Genomic DNA, 20503 nt, shown 5'->3' on the forward strand with positions numbered 1-20503 from the left:
CACATAATAAAACCAAGTAATCCTAGTGTCCAAATTACACATAATAAACTCAGTGATTCTAATAGTTCGAATTACACACAATAAATCTTGTAATCTTCTGATTACACACAATAAACTCAATAATCGTAGTAGTCCAATTACACACAATGAAAACCTAATAAAGAAAATCGTGTGTGTCAAAACTACCAGAATAATCTTGAGCCAAAATAGTTGCACCGATTTGTTGTGTACCTCTCCTTCTATTAAACCACTATTATCATATTCTATGACCATATAAAAGTCTTACTATACTTCAAAATGAAGTAAAATAAACCAAACCCCATAAAAACAGTTCTTAAAAACATTTTAATGATATACACTTCATTTTAGTTATATTCCAGATAAAATTTCTGCAAAAACGAACATAATAATCTTAAAACCTAAAAAACACAATTAAAACTCATTTTCAATCCTCTGAAATTCTCAGTAAACATTATTTACATTATCCAAGATATACAGTTTATTTTAATGATATTCTATATAATTGTGTTTTAAAAAAACAGATATTATAAATTTTAAAAATGGATAAATTATTTTTAAACAGTTAATGAAGTTTCAGTCATGTAGAAAAATAAAAGGGAAAAGGTCACGTTAAAGAAAAAAAGAGAAATGGACAGAGATATTACATTGGTTAAAATTTATTATGGGACCCAGTTGATTTTTAATATATTGATATAAATTTAATTCATAGTTTAATATTGTAATGAGGTTGCAAATTTTGTTAAAAAAATTAGAAAGTTAATTTGGGGATCACAAAGAGAGAATAATATATATATATATAGTATATTATATTACCTATTGAATTGACAAAACTCAAAACTGATAAAATTTATTAATATACTATATTTATTAGTTTACAGAATATTAATTTATTAAACTTAAATTATATTATATATTCAAATATTAAAGTCTCCTTAGGTCACCGGTTTAATTTTAATAGATATAAAAATTATATTAATATTAGGTTTAATCAATTAAATTGATTGGAAGAAAGAAGAAAATTAATTAGTCTATATTAATACTTATTAGGTCTGATTGTTTAAATTAATCGGTAACTAAAGTTAAGTTATAAATTTGTATCATAATAATTTTTAAAAGTTTATTATTAAATTATAAAAATAAGGGTTGACAAAAAAAGAGAAAAAAACAATAAAGCTTAGAAAAAAATTATGACTAGCAAAAAAAGAAATATTAAATAAAGATAGGGACATATGTATGCTTTAATTGTTGTAATATATAAAGGATTACGTAAATATATAGTATTGTGGTTTAAATATATATTAATGAACGATTTATGTATTTCGTTAATTACTAGTGTTTTCAAATTTTGATTTTAAAATTACAATAACATGATTTTAAATATGTAATTTATTTTATTTGAACTGTTTTTTAAACTGTTATAAACTATTTTATCTTCTTGGTCTGTCTTTCTTTCACATGATTTGATATTCACAGTTTGAACTCCAAGAGGAGATATAAGGTCTCCTTGTTGGAAACCTGTTGGTTGGTCCGATGTAGTCCCATTGATTCTGGCCGGAAACAAAAGAGAACTGATACACGATATAATCCAGATAAAATTCACCTCGTAGAATCGAAATTCTTCGCAATATCGATCTTTAAAGTAAACTTTTGAAAATACTAGGGGTTAACCCGGGCTACGCCCGGGATTTTTATTTTTTTCTAATTTAAGTTGTTAAATTATTTATATTTAGGCTATGAAATATATTTATATAAATGTTAAGAATGCATGCCATACTTTAAATTTATTTTTAAATTTTAACACGTTAAATTAACATATTTTTTACTATTTAAATATTTTTTTGTAATTTTGTTGGCTATCTAGTTATCATATTTAGCAAAACTATCTTTTGAGTGTTGGAATAAATGTTTTAGATATTTAATTAAACTGCAGAGTATTTTTGGATCGACCACATGCTCAGCAATCGATCGATCCGTAAAAAGATGGTTGATCTCCTTGGCCAGGTTAGTACAATTTTAGCAAAAATATCTTTGATTTTAAAATATTAAGTATATAACTATTCTTTGAACATATTTTTTTTTGAATTGTATTTTTTGATTAAAATATTGTATTATAATGTTTATGTAAAATTTTTTGTGATGTTTGAATTGTGCTGTTCGTATACTTAACCTAGATGATATTGATGTTTAACAATTTATTGTTTTTTGGAAATAGAAAATAATGATATATCAAAACGTATCTAATACTTGTTAAATCATAGTATAATGTAAATTACATCCATTATTTGAAAATAACCATTTATTGTTTTTATTTATTTATTTTAATCAGAAATTATTTTTATATAAAAACATTATTCATATATAATATAATAGTTTAAGTTTGGAAGATTAATCTATATATATAAATTATGTATATTTAAAAAAAAATTAAGACATTATATATAGAGTAACTGGATAAAAGCTGAATTTCTTATCTTGAAAATCAAATATTTATATTTTTGTCTTCATGTTATACTTACCAATCCATCATTGATATTTATAACTCAGTATGTTTTAAAAAAAACTTAGTTTTAAGTAATAAACGAATTTAATAAATTAAATTCATCACCTATAATGTTTTGTAAACTATATTTGAAAACTCTCTAAAATTATATTTTAAGCATAATATTACTATTATCTAATTTAAGTTATTTTAAGCATAATATATGCTAAACCAACTTAAATTATATTTACAATAGGACCATTCTAAACCGGTTAATAAACCAAAAATAATACTAAACCAACATGAACCAATACTTGATTCGGCGAGGAAGGAAGTGTTTCGGGATAAACGCTTGAATGGTTATTAACTGTAATGGTTTGATCATGAAAGAATTAGTATGAATATTAACAATAAAATTATGGATTAGATTAATTTAAATTTGTAAGAATACTTTTGAGTCTATGAAAAGCAATTTAATTCCCATTAATAAGTTTGGCTTTTGGAAGTTGCGGGTTTTCCAACAATGAATTCACCTAACAAAAAGTTCGTTGTTATAAAAAATCTCATTCAAGGTTATTAAAGGTTTTTGGGACGGCAAGAGTTGATGGTGGAACCATTTTTTTGCTTGAATGCTTTGAAGTTTTTCTTGATAGTGTGAGGTTGATGTTGATGGGATAATGAGTTTTATAGGAACTTTCTTGATGTAAAACTATACATTTGTTTTTGTTTAATGTGGTATTTCTATTTTTATATAATTTACTACCATTTTAAGATAGATGTACATTTTAAGATAGATGTTTAAATCTTAATGTACATTTTCATTTTTTAAAATGTTTATTTCCATTTCTTATATTTTTACTTACGTTATATCTATATTTTATATTTTAAACTCGATATTTAAATCTTAATGTACTTTTTCCTTTTTTTTAATTGTGTATTTAATTATATTATATATTTTACATTTTAAGATAGATGTTTAATGCTTAATGAACTTTTTCCATTTTCTTAAAAAAATGTGTATTTACTTATTATTATATATATAATTCACATATTATATATATTTACATTATTTACTTATTATTTATTTTCATGTAGATGTATTTCTATTTCATGTACTTTTTATTTACTTAATATCTCTATTTTACATTTTAAGATAGATGTTTAAATGTTAATGTACGTTTTCCATTTTTTTTTCAAATTGTATATTTCTATTTGTTATACTTTCTATTTATGTAATATCTATATTTTAAATTTTCAGATATATTTTTAAATCTTAATGTAATTTTCCATTTTTTAAATTGGGTATTTACCTATATTATATATTTACTTATTATTTATTTTTATTTTTATTGTGTATTTCTATTTCTTATACTTTCTATTTAATAATAATTTTATATTTTAAGATAGATTTACATTTTAAGATAGATGTTTAAATACTAATGTACTTTTTCCATTTTTTTAAATTGTGTATTTCCTTTTCTTATACTTTCTATTTGCGTAATATCTATATTTTACATTTTAAGATAGATGTTTAAATCTTAATATATTTTTTTCATTGTTTTTAAGTTGTGTATTTCTTTTTCTTATACTTTCTATTTACTTAATATCTATATTTTACATTTTAAGATAGATGTTTAATATTTAATGTATTCTTTCCATTTTTTTTTAAATTGTGCATTTACTTATTATTGTATATATAATTCATATATTTATATATTTATAATATATACTTATTATTTATTTGTCTATATATTGAGTATTTCTCTTTCTTATACTTTATATTTAGTTAATATCTATATTTTATATTTTAAGATTGATGTTTAAGTTTTAATGTATTTTTCCATTTTTAATGTAAAACGACAATGTTTAATAGAAGAATTTGGACAAATAGTCAAATAGTTATATTTATGTTTTTTTTCTTTTTTTATAAAATGGTAATGTTACATTATGGAGATAAGCCGTTTTTTAGTGAAAAATGGTAATCTTACATATGTTTAATGTAGATTTCCATTTTTTTATGTTGTATGTTTACATATTATTTTTATTTTTAAATGTAAAATGGTAATTTTACATATGTTTAATGTAGTATTTCCATTTTTTATGTTGTATGTTTACATATTATTTATTATTTTCGAAATTATATATAATGTTTTTTTTTACAAAATAGTAATGTTACATTATGGAGATAAGCCGTCTTTTTTTTAGTGAAAAATGATAATCTTACATATGTTTAATGTAGTTTTTCCATTTTTTATGTTGTATGTTTACATATTATTTTTTAAAAATAAAAATGTAAAATGGTAATTTTACATATGTTTAATGTAGTATTTCCATTTTTTATGTTGTATGTTTACATATGTTTATTATTTTCGAAATTATATATAATGTTTTTTTGTTTTTTTTATAAAACGGTAATGTTACATTATGAAGATAAGCCGTTTTTTTAAGTAAAAATGGTAATCTTACATATGTTTAATGTAGTTTTTCCATTTTTTATGCTGTATGTTTACATATTATTTATAATTTTCGAAAATTAGTAAAACTATATTTTATGTCATGTGTCATCTTTCGGAAGAAGTTTTTTTTTTGCTGATGTGGACGCTCTATGGAGCCTCAAAAGGTCCCTTTTATTAGTATGGACTAGGAATTAATCCGGGCTACGCCCGGGATTTTTATTTTTATTTTTAATTTAAGTTGTTAAATTATTTATATTTAGGTTATGATATATGTTTATATAAATATTAATATGCATGTCATAATTAAAATTTATGTTTAAATTTTAACACATTAAGTTAACATATTTTTTACTATTTAAATATTTTTTGGAATTTTATTGGCTATCCAGTTATCATATTTAGCAAAACTATATGTTGAGTGTTGGAATAAATGTTTTAGATATTTAATCAAACTGCAGAGTATTTTCGGATCGACCACATGCTCAACAATCGATCGATCTGTAAAAAGATGCTCGATCTCCTTAGCCATGTAAGTACAATTTTAGCAAAAATATCTTTGATTTTTAAATATTAAGTATATAACTATTCTTTTGAATATCGTGTTTTTGAATTGTATTTTCTGATTAAATCATTGTATTATAATGTTTATGTAAATATTTTTTTGTGATGTTTGAATTTGTGTTGTTCGTATACTTAACCTAGATGATATTGATGTTTAACAATTAATTATTTTCTGGTAATAGAAAATAATGATATATCAAAATATATCTAATACTTATTAAATGATAGTATAATGTAAATTACATCCATTATTTGAAAATACCATTTGTTGTTTTTATTTTATTTTTAAATCGGAAATTATTTTTATTTAAAAACATTATTCATATATAATATAATAGTTTAAGTTTGGAAGATTTATATATATATATATATAAATTATTTATATTTTAAAAAATAATAATTTAAGATATTATATATTGAGTAACCGAATAAAAGCTGAATTTCTTATCTTGTAATCAAATATTTATATTTTTGTCTTCATGTTATACTCACCAATCCATCATTGATATCTATAACTCAGTATGTTTAAAAAAAATTAGTTTTAAGTAATAAACAAATTTAATAAATTAAATTCATCACCTATAATGTTCTGTAAACTATATTTGAAAACTCTCTAAAATTGTATTTTAAGCATAATATTACTATTATTTAATTTAAGTTATTTTAAGCATAATATATGCTAAACCAACTTAAATTATATTTACAATAGGACCATCCTAAACCGGTTAATAAACCAAAAGCAATACTAAACTAACATGAACCAATACCTGATTCGTCGAGAAAGGAAGTGTTTCGGGATAAACGCTTGAATGATTATTAACAGTAATGGTTTGATCATGAAAGAGTTAGTATGAATATTAACAATAAAATTATGGATTAGATTAATTTAAATTTGTAAGAATACCTTTGAGTCTATGAAAAGCAATTTAATTACCATGAATAAGTTTGCTTTTGGAAGTTGCGGGTTTCCCAACAATGAATCCATCAAACAAAAAGTTCGTTGTTATAAAAAATCTCCTTTAAGGTCATTAAAGGTTTTTGGGACGGCAAGAGTTGATGGTGGAACCATTTTTTTGCTCGAGTGCTTTGAAGTTTTCCTTGATAGTGTGAGGTTGATGTTGATGGAATAATGAGTTTTATAGGGACTTTCTTGATGTAAAACTATACATTTTTTTGTTTAATGTGGTATTTCCATTTTTATGTAGTTTACTACCATTTTAAGATAGATGTACATTTTAAGATAGATGTTTAAATCTTAATGTACTTTTTCTAATTTTTAAAATGTTTATTTCCATTTCTTATATTTTTATTTACATAATATCTATATTTTATATTTTAAAATAGATATTTAAATCTTAATGTACATTTTCCATTTTTTTAAATTGTGTATTTACTTATATTATATATTTTACATTTTAAGATAGATGTTTAGTGCTTCATGAACTTTTTCCATTTTTTTAAAAAAATTGTGTATTTACTTATTATTATATATATAATTCATATATTATATATTTACATTATTTACTTATTATTTATTTTCCTGTATATGTATTTCCATTTCTTGTACTTGTTATTTACTTAATGTCTCTATTTTATATTTTAAGATAGATGTTTAAATTTTAATGTATGTTTTCCATTTTTTTAAATTGTATATTTCCATTTGTTATACTTTCTATTTACGTAATATATATATTTTAAATTTTAAGATATATTTTGAAATCTTAATTTAATGTTCCATTTTTTAAATTGGGGATTTACTTATATTATATATTTACTTAATATTTATTTTTCTTTATATTGTGTATTTCTATTTCTTATACTTTCTATTTACTAAAATTTTTATAATTTTGGATAGATTTACATTTTAAGATATATGTTTAAATACTAATGTAATTTTTCCATTTTTTCAAATTGTGTATTTCCTTTTCTTATACTTTCTATTTGCATAATATCTATATTTTACATTTTAAGATAGATGTTTAAATCTTAATATACTTTTTCCATTGTTTTTAAGTTGTGTATTTCTGTTTCTTATACTTTCTATTTACTTAATATCTATATTTTACATTTTAAGATAGATGTTTAATATTTAATGTACTCTTTCCATTTTTTTTAAATTATGCATTTACTTATTATTGTATATATAATTCGTATATTAATATATTTATAATGTTTAATTATTATTTATTTTTCTATAAATTGAGTATTTCTCTTTCTTATACTTTATATTTAGTTAATATCTATATTTTATATTTAAGTCTTAATGTATTTTTCTATTTCTAATGTAAAATGGTAATATTTAATAGAAGAACTTGGAAAAATAGTCAAATAGTTATATTTATGTTTTTTTATTTTTTTATAAAATGGTAATGTTACATTATGGAGATAAGCCGTTTTTTCTATTTTTCTAGTGTAAAATGGTAATCTTGCATATGTTTAATGTAGTATTTTTATTTTTTATGTTGTATGTTTACATATTATTTATTATTTTCAAAATTATAAATAATGTTTTTTTTACAAAATAGTAATGTTACATTATGGAGATAAGTCGTCTTTTTTTAGTGAAAAATGATAATCTTACATATGTTTAATGTAGTTTTTTCATTTTTTATGTTGTATGTTTACATATTATTTTTTTAAAATAAAAATGTAAAATGGTAATCGTACATATGTTTAATGTAGTATTTGCATTTTTTATGTTGTATGTTTACATATATTTATTATTTTCCAAATTATGTATAATGTTTTTTGTTTTTTATAAAACGGTAATATTACATTATGGAGATAAGCCGTCTTTTTTTTAAGTGAAAAATGATAATCTTACATATGTTTAATGTAGTTTTTCTATTTTTTTTATGCTGTATGTTTACATATTATTTATAATTTTTGAAAATTAGTAATATTAAAATGTAAAACTATATTTTATGCCACGTGTCATCTTTCGGGAGATGTTTTTTTTGCTGATGTGGACGCTCTATGGAACCTCAAAAGGTCCTTTTTATTAGTAAGGATTATTTTCATACCATAAATTCATGCATTATATGTTGAATACCATATTACATTTTTTTTTTTTTTTTGAGAAAGGGATAGTGGGCTAATATATATTACATTTCGTAACAAAATAAAAAGAAGCATACAGACTAGAACTAAGAGTCGTAGGTTAGCCTGAAACGCTCCTTAATATAGTCGCCGGCGAGGATAGGCGGGAACCTGCACCGAATAGTAACCAAGTAATATGAAAGAACTCAAGTCTTGTTCTTCCATCCTTCCAAGACTAAAAGGTTTATCAAACGTCAAGTTTTCTTACATACCTTGGTGGACAAGTTTCGCTGCAACAACTCTCCAAACATACCACGTTACAATCTGGATTGGGATCTAAGAAGAAAACCACCTGGGCAAAAAAAAAAGAACTAATACTTATATGAGTTACTCTTTACCAATTACCATCGATTTGTATAGAAATGTGAAAGAACAAGTAAGCTACCGAGTAACGTTCTTTTCCAACAGGCATCACTCTGTGCAATGTAGACCTAAACTCCCATTACAAAGAAAGCACAAAACGTTTTGATTCAGACACAACGCATAAACCATACTCAATTCCTTACTAGAAAACTGAGTTTAGCTTACCGGAACAATCCATTGCTCCATCTCTCCATCATATCACCAATGTTGACAATAAACGCCCTAGTGTTACAGAAAGTCCCCGCTGTTAATAATCAACGGACTCTAAAAATCATGTAGCTAAAAGATAGACTTACCCTCTAATTCCAGGCACATCTTCCCAAACACGTGTTTGTCTTGACTTGTCTCTACAAACCTAAGAGTTCAGACACGTGTGTAAGAACAAAAGAGAAGAGTATGAGGAGAGTTAAAATAGAAATTTAGAAATGTTTTACCTGAAGTCCTGGGACTCCATAAGTTAAAAGAAGAGTGACCATCCCGTAATCCGAGTGGGCGGAAGCACCATATGATTCTACATCCGACGAAATCACTTCACCTATATAATCAAATCCATAGCAAGTGTAGAGATCAAAAACTAGACTGGAACTCCCTGAATATGGGTCTTTCCACTGATCACTTCACCTAATACAACATAGCAAGTGCAGAGAGTCTCATTGATGTACATAGAGATACCTGGATAGCGTAAGAGGCGAACAACTGCTGTAGGATCATTCAAGGCTCCAATTTGTTCGAAGAAACCCTCATCTAAATCCAACGCCAAGGCAATCAAGCCGAGCAACTTTCGACCGACGGATCTTAGAGGCAGCAAATCAATATATCAGGCACAACTAGCAAACTGATCAAGAACACCTAATATTGTACATTTGTAACCAAGTCTATTTGTCAAAACTAACTGTTGTTGATATATTATTATTAACTTGAAACCTATATTTCAACTTTTAAGTTGTAAAGAAAAGAAGACAGTATTTGTTTAAGATTCACTTTGCAGAAGAAATACATATATGCTTACAGAACATTCTTGTAGTAACATTCCATGGTTTGCCTCCATGATGGCAAGAGATCTTTTACACACAACCCGTGAGAGATAAGATGGAAACCGTTAAATGAAAACAGAGAAACAGGTAGTAAGAAATATATATATATAAGTACCTTGAGGAGGCCATTGATTTGGATAACGCTGAGCCAGAGCTCCTTCCAAAGAGCCAAAGTAAAAGCTTTCCTTCGAATCACCTAAGAAAAAAATCTTTGAGATGAACTCAGCAAGAAAAGAAGCACATCATCATCATCACCTGTGGAGGAGGACAAGGACGGGTCAAGTTTCTCAGCATAGAGTGGAGTATAACCGAGAAGATCGTGGCGGAGTAAAGACATCTTCTCATCTAGTGGGAGATTAAAGAAGCTTTTGCTCTCCCTAAAAACCTCTTCCATCAATTCTTCAGAGATGCCATGGTTCTTGACATAGAAGAATCCATGTTCGAGACATGCCTTATTACACACAAAGAACATCAAAACAGTTTAGAACTGGAGCAGAGAGAATTGTCTCAACTCTCAAGCAACCAAGCAGAGCTATTAGTATATTATAATAAAGAAGCAGCAGAGGTTTCTACTCTTGTGGAAACAGAGAGAGAGAGAGAGAGAGAGACAACGACGGTGAAGACGAACCTTACGAATCAACTGTGCGGTGGATATCTTTTCCGGCGAAGAGATATCGATGAAAGGAAGTACAAGTGACGTCTCCATTTCATAATCTATTTTCGCCCTGACCGTCGTTTTGATTGTAGAAGTGGGCTTTAATTAAAGGCCCATTTGTTAAAATAGAATCCTACTTTATATCTACTTATTATTATAAAAAGTTGTCGTTTATAATTTTGGACTTATTCATATCTCATTAGAACAAAAATATAATAACTCCTATAATTCAGATGAATTGAATATAACAATTTCAAAAATTCCGATGGAAATTTTTGGTATATGAAAATTTCAACTATTCAATGTCATTAATCACTGAAAATTTTATTTTTCTAGACACTTTATCAGTTATCAATTACTAGTTATCAATTACTGCTGGAGACACATTTAATATTTGACACACATTATATACATGAGTAAAGACACAAAAATGTATGATCCTAAGACCACCCGCATCGGGGGTTTATGACTTATGAGAGAGTCATGGGCTCGGTATCATAGGCCTTATCGATTAAAAGAAATGAATAAATGGGTTTCAACCCGTGAACCGGGTCTTCCAAGTGAGCCCGTATGATACGGGGTCATGCCACGCGGCGCAGAGGGAGTGGCTACGCGATCGCGCGGGTTGACTGCGAAAAAATGGGTTTCGCGTGAAAGATCCCATTTTCCCTTCTCTCTTCGAAATCTAGGGTTTCTCCGTCTGTGAGGCGATTTCGTGTCGGGGTCCAGAGCCGGAGATTTTCTCGATCAATTCGTCGTCGGAGTCACTCGTAAACGCTCTCAGGTGAGTCTCAATCACTCCGAGGACGAGATAGCTTCGATTTGATCTCGAGAGGTTTCTAGGTTAAGGAAGTCGATTTGGGGGTTTCGTCTTAGGGTGGGAAATCGAGAAGGGGGTTTCGATTTCTTGGTCAAAATCGACATACGGTTTCTTTTTAGGGTTCGTTTATCATGGATTTCATTTCGATTTGGGGGTTTCGTGTAAGGGTTCGAAATGTAAAAGGGGGTTTTAATTTAGGACATGAATATAACCGGACTTGGCTCTTTTAGAATTGTTCTGTGGTCTTGTGTGGTCTATAGTAGTTTGATGCGATTTTTTTAAATTGGAACTCGATTAATACATGTAATTGGAACTCGATTGTTGCAGATGGAAACTCCCCGAGAACCTCATTTCTTCAAGCCTCTTCTTCCTGGTTTTCAAAGTGGCGTCGCAATACCACTTGACTTCTACTCAAAACACATACAAGGGGCTGAGATCAATAAACCATGGAAGCTAAGATCGGACGCTTCGGATCAAATTTGGGAGGTGATCCGAGAAGGCAGGACACTCACCAAAGGTTGGAAAGAGTTCACCGAAGCACATGATCTTCGAATCGGTGACATTGTCATCTTCAAACACGAAGGAGACATGGTCTTTCATGTGACTCCTTTTGGTCCTAGCTGTTGTGAGATTCTGTGGTCCGACGCGGATGATGCTCCTACTTTCTCATACGACTACTGCTTCTTGGCTGAGGTTACTCCTACAAATCAAAAGGACGACAAAATGGTGAGTAAAATTTAGTTATTTATTGTGTGATTCTAGTACTGCTTCTTGGCTGATGTTATGTATGTGTTTGTAGTTTCTTCCTGTGGAAGCTATGAGGTGTGGTGCTTTGAACCAACAATGCAAAGAGGTCAAACTTGTCAACAAGGAGGGAAAGTCATGGACTGCGCGCTTCGGATTTAGCGAATCAGACGGCGCATATTACATCAGCAGAGGGTGGAGAAAGTTTTGTCGTGATAACAGATGCACCAACGGAGATTTGTTTGTGTTCAACGTGGTTGGAGACGGGACGACAACTCCATTACTGTGTGTATGTCCGGAAAGGAAGGAGTGTACTGAACTACTGATCAAGCACTTCAGCAGAATCGATGGTAAGTCTTCTCATTTGACTTGTTTGTGTTGTCTATATCTTCAATGTTACTACTTTGCTTCTGCTTTAACTTGTGTTCTCTTCTTCTACAGGTAGCATTGCTTCTACCTCACGAAATTAGATGGCTCTTTTGCGGTCTTTCCTCTCTATCATCTTAACTTGTTTCTTTTTGTTTCATTAGCAACTTATCAACTTATGTATTTCGGTTTGTAAAACTTGAATGGTTTTTCTATGTGAACTTTTATCCTAAGTTAAACATTCTCGAACTTAATTCCTTTGTTGAATGCGTAGACTGATCATCGAACAAAATGTTTCTATGAATTGAATTTAAGTTAAGAAACAACATAAAATTTTAAAACATAGCTTTTATACATTTGAAAACACAAACCAAAACTTAAACTCCAAAACTAAAACATAGGTTGAATAAAATGTTTTCATAAATTTTATAATATATTTTAATATTTTATTCATGTATTCTGAATAATTTTAAATTTAAAAAAAAAATAAAAAAAAATATTATTATTTTATTCCTATGAACTCCTTCTTCGGATTCACTGATGCAGAAAACTACAAATTCGGGTTCATAACTGTTCATGGACCCACAAAAAAAATATTAAAAAAATTTGGTGAACCCCAAAGTGGGGTTCACCAATGCTCATGCTCTAACCAAACTAGAGTTTCATTGTTCAACTACACACAAAAGACACACACACACACTATCTCACACGTGTGTGTGAATTTTACCCTAATCCGCCAAAAACTCAAACATCTTCACATTAGTTCAATTCTAGATCCCCGACTCATCTTTATTTTCTCTCACACAATTGTTCTTCCCTTTCAATCAAATCTACAACCACCTCAACCCTCTCTCCTATAACTCCAATATAGTTTCCCAAATCTTCATATCCTAATCCCTTCCCTTCTTTTTTTTTGTTCAAATATTATTTCCTTCTAATCCATCTTATTTTGTTAGCTTTGTTAGAAAAAAAAAAAAACTAAGAGAAGAAGACCATCTCAATCTATCACCACCAACCATCTCATATCACCAAATTAAAGAAATTTTCACCTCCGGTGAAACCCGCGGCGGATGAAACATGAAATTAGTGGCGGAGAAGACACGAAATCCACGGCGGAAGAGACAATGTCTTAGAGCTGATCTTGCCTCAATTCGAAGTCGTCAAACAAAGTTGATGGAAACCGTGAAAAGCTGGATCCTTTATCATGATTTTGTTTGTCTCTGCAATGATTTGTTCGGATCTTGCTAGAAACTAACCCGAACCATACGTAAGGATCCGAATGCTTAGGTTAAACGTGTACAAAACCTAATCTTCATAACTTGTGTCCACATGATATATGTCCACAAATCTGATATCCATATCCTGTTCGTCGATAATTTTTCATCCATATCCACAATATTAGTCATATGCACATAATTCACTCAGCTCAAGCACTAAAACTTTTAAGAAACAAACCAAATGTCTACTCATTTTAGTCTAAGACTCAAATGTGTTACTCTTTTATCGTCTATGGTTTGTTTGTCTATATTTTCAATTTTTTCTTGTTGACATTTCTCTTGTCCACATCTTTTGCGTCCATAAGTTTAACTTACAAATTATGTTAAATGTATAAAATAGATGTTAAAATATAAAGAAAAAATTGTAATTGGTTGTACCGAAAAAATAAGCTAGATGTTTATTATAAAACCAAAAATCAATAAACAAATACGTGGATGAAAAAAGTTATTTAATAATATTAAAAAATATGACATATATTCTTGACTACTTCTGTGGGGTCAAGATATCCATGTATAATTGAAAAAAGTTAGGTCTTTCAAGTTAATGAGATTTATAGACAACCCTTGCTCCAGCGATGTATGTGCGTAAAGAAACGTTCAAAGACGTTGAGCTATTGGAATGGTAACGCATTCTATCGCAAAGGTTTAGCTGATCATGCCTTTGAGATTGCTCAGCTCTTTTTCTACAACGAATAATAGAGAAAGTAAACTTCTTCCGGTAGAAGACATCATTTTCATCGAGGCAAGGGTATATAGAGAAGTCGGATGCGATGGTGAAGGCTTTGACACAGTTTTAGGAATTATTTTTACTACACATCTCTTGATGTCAATGTTCTATAGTCGGCGTAGGCGGCAAATTGGTTAAACCCAAAATAATTTTTTTTTTTTTAAATCTGATTTAAGCAGAAAATCATCCTAAACAGATTTGAATAAAAAAAAAAGGAGAGAGTCTCTGTAGGAGCTAGGTGTTAAGTCTCAAGGGCCCTATTTTATAACTGTTTGGAACCTTGATTTGTATTATTCTGAACATGCATTAAGGTAATTAAGAAGTAAAAAGGAATGATCCAATAAGGAAAAAATTTGTAGTATTTGCTGGGTTCTCCGAGATGAGATGTCAAATAGTTTTGAGAAAACGTTTTATGAGACTTTAACTTGCTTGGCCTAGACTGCATACCTATACGAAGAGATCTTGAATAAACAAAGGAGATGGCTACCGTACAACCAGGGACTCCTTGCAAAAATAGTGTACTGACAAGTGACAACATATTACTAAACAGTAAACTGGCAACTAGGTTTGTAGTTTTTATCATATGCTGTTGTCCAAAACTGTATTCCAGTTTTGAGATGGATATTGGAAACATTGTTCAAGGTAGTGAAATATATAATCAGTATGACACATGGTAGTGTGTATAATCAATCTGAGTTTATATTCACATAAATCAGCATTCCAGTTGCTATCTTTTTCAGCCTGAATAACTATAACACAAAAGTCTTTTACAAGTTTATGAAGACAAGCAGAGTAAACTGAAAAAATGTTATTTATTTCGTCTGTAATTAGAACAGTCAATACGTTCTCTACCTCGATGAATTTGTAGAGATCTTATAAGCAGATCTCTTGATGGATTCGATTCTTTGTAACCTTATCTGTTCTCTGAACTTTGCAATGAACTCATCAGCCTTCTTGTCCACGTCACTGATGTTCCCACAATTTATTTCCTCTTCTAACTTCTTCTCACTATGTTCACCATCTTCGTGGATTACATTTTCTGTTATCATATCTTCTTTATCCTCGGATTCTTCAGTTGCCTTGCTCCCCACGAAACTTCTCCCATCATTCTTGTTCATGTCTTCTCTGATATCTTCTTTCGTTTCCGCGATTGGCTCAGACCACCAGACTTTTGTAGGAGAGTTTCTTGTCGCTGAACGTTCATCGAGTTTCATCTTTTGCTCCGACAGTTTTCTCCGTTCGCCGCTTACTCTGAGTTTACTCGGAGGCGACTTATAGTAGTCCATCGGAGGTGGTGGTGGTGGCGGAGGCGGTGGAGGAGTATAATTCTTCTTCTGAACTGACTCTCTGTAGCTTCGGGGAGGAGGATAATCCTTTCTCGGCGCCGAGTTATAAAACGCCGGCAACGGCGGCGGTGGCGGAGGAGGTGACGTTGATGTGTGAAACTCCTTCTTCCTCACGGTGTCCTCAGCTCCAGGCTTAGGTAAAGGCGTCGAAGAAGAGGAAGAAGACGTCTTGATCAACGGCTGAGATTCAATCTCCATCGACGATGATCTTGACCTCCAAGGAATCGGAGAAGGAAGCGCATCGCTGCTGTTATCATCAACGAGAGTCTTTAACAGCTGTCTCTTTGATCTCACTCTCTCCCATCTGCCGGAATCAGAACCGCGAGAGTAGTTCAAGCTTCGAACAGGCAAAAGCAGAGGCAGAACGGTCTCTGGAATTTTCGTGTGGTACTTGTTCTTCCATGTCTGAATCCTACGGTGGTCGAGGGAGGAATCATCGGATCCACTCTCGTGATGATCCACGTTGAAAACAGAGGATGATACTTCGAGAATCTTAGGCACATAGGGATGAGGGTTATGAGTATTGTTATTGCTTTCTCCTCCTCCTTCGTAGTTCCGGCGGCTGAAGAGGCCGTAGGAGACGGCGATGCCGACGAAAATCATATGGAGAAGCTCGAGGAGTCTGGTTTGGTTAGCGAGCTCAGGCGTCTGAGAAAGGAAGACTGGTACGAGGGAGCATAACAGGGCGAGGATTAGGGCTTTGAAGAGGAATCGAGAGGAGAATTTTCTAGGGTTTTGAGCTTCTTTGTCACCCGATTGAGTTGTTTTCTTCGAGCTTCTTGTTGTTTCCACCATTAGAGAGAAAGTAAGTTGTACTTTAGGTTGGTGATGAAAGATGGTTTGAAAATACGATTAAAAGACCAAAGTTAGTGGAAGTGCTAAGACTTCAAGGTTAAGTTCTGTTTTTTTTTTCTTGGTGTTTAGAAAAAAATATGAGAAGAAGAAAGAGATTGAAGAGAACAAGATCTGATGTCCAAGTTGATGTGTGAATTCATTCCCAACTTTACTTTTTTGGGTTTCTGATACTATTCTAACGTTATTTTTGATGGTTGACAGCGACTGGAGAATCGCTCTGTGGAACGGAACATCCAAATGTTGATTACATTGAAGGTTTGCAGTTTGTTTTTTTTTTCAAATATGACTTAAAACAAAAAGTGAACCACAAAACTAGCTCATGATTCTTTTTGGAATTTTCATTTGGCATATTCATTTCAAAAGTTTGGATTATTCACGAAAATACTATTATTTTTTCTTCCGAAAATGAGTATTTTACTCTATTATATCATTTTCATCATGTATTTACAATATTACCATTGCAATCAGTACCAATCCACCATGAACAACCAATTTGAAGCTTTTAATGCACCAAAGTTTCGATTTTTACCCTTCATATCTCATTACTTATGCATACAAATTACATCTCTTTCATTTTTTCTCTATATTCATCAAAAAAACCAAGATTTTGATTCTAAACTTTGTAAAGTTCAAACTCATAATTCTTGGTCATTAACAAGTGGGTTTGTTTCATGGTGAAATAATATGTGATAGAAGAAGCTAATTAAGTTATCTCGTTGGTTGAAAGTATGAAACTAATTTTTTTCCAGATTTGTTCGTCGGAAGACTTCCGTCTAAGTTTTCTCGTCGTAGAAGACTTATACGGAAATCTTATCTTCAATACATAGGTTAATTTTGCAATTGACTTTAAGTGTGTTTTTAGAGACGGCTTCTTTGGAAGTTAACACCAAAATCTCGAAAATACCAGAGAAGACTTTCTAGAAAGTCGTCTAGGATACACAAGTTAGTTTTGCAATTGACCGGATTATGACAGAATTTTGATGTTCTCTAGATAACTTACACGGAAGTCTTCCCTGTAAGTCTTCCGAACTCTCAGTAGAAGTCTCTTCACTGTCGATGAAAGTCGTCTCAGGTTATTTTTGCAATTGAAAAATAAAACTTAAATATTTAATTTTAATTAGACAAATTCCATGTAAGTCTTTCGGACTTTCGGTGGAAGTCTTCTCACTGTCGGTGAAAGTCATCTCGGTTTATTTTGTAATTGAAAAGTAAAACATTAAATATTTAATTTTAATTAGACAAATTCCATGTAAGTCTTCCGGGAGACGACTTACACGAAAGTCTTCCAGAAATTTATTCCAAGATTCTGGTCAAACCTTGGTTATCACAGAAGAAATTCTGGTAAATCTTATGCCGGAAGACTTACATCGAAGTCGTCTAATTAAAATTAAATATTTAAGTTTTATTTGTCAATTGCAAAAGACATGAGACGACTTACATAGAAGTCGTCTTGATAAATGTAATCTTTAAGTTTAGTTTTTCTAGTGGAAGACTTCCATGTAAGTCTTCTAGAAAAAAATCAAATTTCTCACATAGTTCGGTCAATTGCAAAACTAACATGTTTATCCTAGAAGACTTATCGGTAAGTCTTCTCTGATATTTTTGAGATTTTTTCAAAAACAAAAGTAAGCTGATATTTACAAAGGAAGACTTCCAAAGAAGTCTGCTGTAGAGTAGACTTCTATGGAAGTCTTCCTTTGTAAATTTTCAATTTCAAAAATGACCTAAATGGAAGACTTCCTAGAAGTCTTCCGGCAGACGACTTCTGTGGAAGTCTTCTACGTCAATGTTTCATAAACTTTCATTTTCTCAAAAATTATAAATGCTTTTTAAAATTTTCTTGTTGATTCATGTATATTAATCGATATTAGGGTTGCTGAATAAAATACATAAATTAATTGATTTTAATTATGAGGTTAGCAACATTCATGTTTATGAATGTTTTTAGCTAGTTCGAGAAGACTCTCACATTTTTTTTGTAAACTTATTAAGTAACTTTAAGATATTTTTTTAACTTTCAAAAGTGTCAAGTAACTTCAATATTATCAAGTTTAATGGTTTAATATATCTTCTTAGATCATAAAATATACTTTTTAATTTTCATGAGATTTAAAGTTTTAATTTTCACTTAAAATTTCCGCCTAAATTTTAATTTCCCTCTTAAATTTCCTGTTTACATTTTATTTTTCCGCTTGAAATTTAAGTCTTCTGAGAAGATAAGCTTGAAAACAAAATTTATATGTTTTAGAAGATTCTTTCAGAAGGCTTCCATATTTTCAAATTTTCCCCCATCAAAATAATTTTAATAAAATTTATAAATTATTTCTAAGATCTAGAGTATGAGAAGACTTCCTAGAAATCTTCTCCGAGAAGACTTATAAAGCCTCCAGAAAACTTCCAGGGGTTATATTCGTAAAAGAACATTCTGTCTATTTTTGTCATAAGGGATACTTGTAATTTCACTAGTTTTTTATGTTACTTTTGCATTTGATTCAAGTTGGGGGTACTCGAAACCTGAAACTTCTAGTATATATTAAGTATATATGGGTGTTTCATTTTATTTTTGGTATTCTGGGTATTGTTTAAGTTTCAAATTTTAGTTTTTGGGTATGATTTTGGGTTTCAGATAAAAATTTAGATTTTCAAAAATATAATTCGGATAATCAGATAAAACTTCAGATATTTTTCATGTCCTTGGATCAAATTTTAGAAAACATTTCTCATATTTACTCATATTTAAATATTTTCAGGTATTTTCTGTGTGTATTAGGTTTTTTTTGTTGGACCCGACATGACCCGAACCGAATCCGATCCGAAACCGAGCCGAATCGACAAACTCTAATTACCCTATTGGGTCCAACTATCTAAGTCCCGACCCGACCCGGATCCGAGAAGACCCGAACCGAGAATTTCAAATTACCCTATCGGGTCTTAAACTCTTAGACCCGAAGGATCCGGACCCACAACGACTCCGATCCGAACCCGACTCGAGGACCCGAATGCCCAGGTCTACTGTTGAGTGCATCACTTGTGTTTTTTTAGAAGACTTCTACATGTACAAAGTGAATATCAACTAGTCGACCTTATTAGTAAGAACATATCTAACCCATCTTTACATTTTTTTTATATTTTCTTCTAAAATAAATAAATTATATTATAGAAGTGGATTTACTTTATTATATGTTTTTATATATAATCTTTGTATTTTAGACAGAAATATAGAAACGATTTGAAAATGGTCTAAATCTTTTTACCAGAAAAACTTTCCTAACATCTGTGAAGATGAAAATATTAAAATATTACTTTAGTTAGTTACTTTAGTTGATATAGTTTGGTCATTTTTGAAGGTTCATTTGGACTTGGGCCAATTTGGTCTGGACAATTTGGTCTGATACAATTTGGGCTTAAAAAAATAATGTCCATTTGGACTGTTGTGTCCATTTGGACAACCCATTTGGATTTGGGCAGTTCAATTGACGTCTCTAGCTGTGGACTCACTGGTCGGCTACATTTATTATCTCTCAAGCTTTTTCCTTTTACTCTATACTTCAAATTCGAGGAAACATTTCTGCAACTAATAGAGATGACGTATAGATGAAACCAAGTTTAAGTTAATGTCTGATTTAAAACCATTAGCTTAAACTCATAGCAAAAGATAAAAGAGAAAAAAAAGAAGAAGAGAATTTGCTTAAATCATACG

The 20503-nt window shown here is 29.9% G+C and overlaps 3 protein-coding genes across 5 annotated transcripts; 1 reads left to right on the forward strand and 2 right to left on the reverse strand.

The window, feature by feature from the left end:
* Positions 1 to 8537: 8537 nt before the first annotated feature.
* LOC103833976 (2-oxoglutarate-Fe(II) type oxidoreductase hxnY) lies at positions 8538 to 10879 on the reverse strand. 2 transcript variants are annotated; one of them, XM_009110020.3, is made up of 11 exons: positions 10642 to 10879; positions 10269 to 10464; positions 10129 to 10209; positions 9989 to 10040; positions 9652 to 9773; positions 9414 to 9514; positions 9276 to 9334; positions 9145 to 9201; positions 9002 to 9047; positions 8829 to 8908; positions 8538 to 8727 (listed from the first exon to the last, which is right to left on the reverse strand). In XM_009110020.3, the coding sequence occupies exons 1-11, from the start codon at positions 10717 to 10719 to the stop codon at positions 8664 to 8666; spliced, it is 936 nt and encodes a 311-aa protein (XP_009108268.1). In that variant the 5' UTR covers positions 10720 to 10879; the 3' UTR covers positions 8538 to 8663. The 2 variants fall into 2 exon arrangements, with proteins under 2 accessions (XP_009108268.1, XP_009108269.1); XM_009110021.3 differs by having other exon boundaries at positions 8829 to 8927.
* A 259-nt stretch (positions 10880 to 11138) lies between these two features.
* Positions 11139 to 14014, forward strand: LOC103833977 (B3 domain-containing protein REM9-like). Of its 2 annotated transcripts, none has more exons than XM_033277414.1 (3): positions 11139 to 11452; positions 11816 to 12214; positions 12288 to 14014. In XM_033277414.1, exons 2-3 carry the CDS (start codon positions 11816 to 11818, stop codon positions 12675 to 12677), a joined length of 789 nt encoding a protein of 262 aa, XP_033133305.1. In that variant the 5' UTR covers positions 11139 to 11452; the 3' UTR covers positions 12678 to 14014. The 2 variants fall into 2 exon arrangements, with proteins under 2 accessions (XP_033133305.1, XP_033133306.1); XM_033277415.1 differs by having other exon boundaries at positions 11139 to 12214; positions 12288 to 12582; positions 12674 to 13996.
* Positions 14015 to 15281: 1267 nt separating this feature from the next.
* Positions 15282 to 20291, reverse strand: LOC103833978 (serine/arginine repetitive matrix protein 1). Its single transcript, XM_033277411.1, has one exon. It carries the CDS (start codon positions 16741 to 16743, stop codon positions 15451 to 15453), a length of 1293 nt encoding a protein of 430 aa, XP_033133302.1. The 5' UTR covers positions 16744 to 20291; the 3' UTR covers positions 15282 to 15450.
* Between the last annotated feature and the right edge of the window lie 212 nt (positions 20292 to 20503).

This window comes from Brassica rapa, chromosome A08, assembly GCF_000309985.2.
Source record: "Brassica rapa cultivar Chiifu-401-42 chromosome A08, CAAS_Brap_v3.01, whole genome shotgun sequence".
NCBI lineage: Eukaryota > Viridiplantae > Streptophyta > Magnoliopsida > Brassicales > Brassicaceae > Brassica > Brassica rapa.

Excerpts from the sequence above, each read along its gene's own strand:
- LOC103833976 (XM_009110020.3), bottom strand. The coding sequence starts at position 10,719 with ATGGAGACGTCACTTGTACTTCCTTTCATCGATATCTCTTCGCCGGAA. Across the intron at positions 10,210-10,268 it reads GTCCTTGTCCTCCTCCACAG|GTGATTCGAAGGAAAGCTTT; the intron begins GTGATGATGATG and ends TTTTTTTCTTAG. Across the intron at positions 8,909-9,001 it reads TTGGAAAAGAACGTTACTCG|GTGGTTTTCTTCTTAGATCC; the intron begins GTAGCTTACTTG and ends TTTTTTGCCCAG.
- LOC103833977 (XM_033277414.1), top strand. The coding sequence starts at position 11,816 with ATGGAAACTCCCCGAGAACCTCATTTCTTCAAGCCTCTTCTTCCTGGT. Across the intron at positions 12,215-12,287 it reads ATCAAAAGGACGACAAAATG|TTTCTTCCTGTGGAAGCTAT; the intron begins GTGAGTAAAATT and ends ATGTGTTTGTAG.
- LOC103833978 (XM_033277411.1), bottom strand. The coding sequence starts at position 16,743 with ATGGTGGAAACAACAAGAAGCTCGAAGAAAACAACTCAATCGGGTGAC.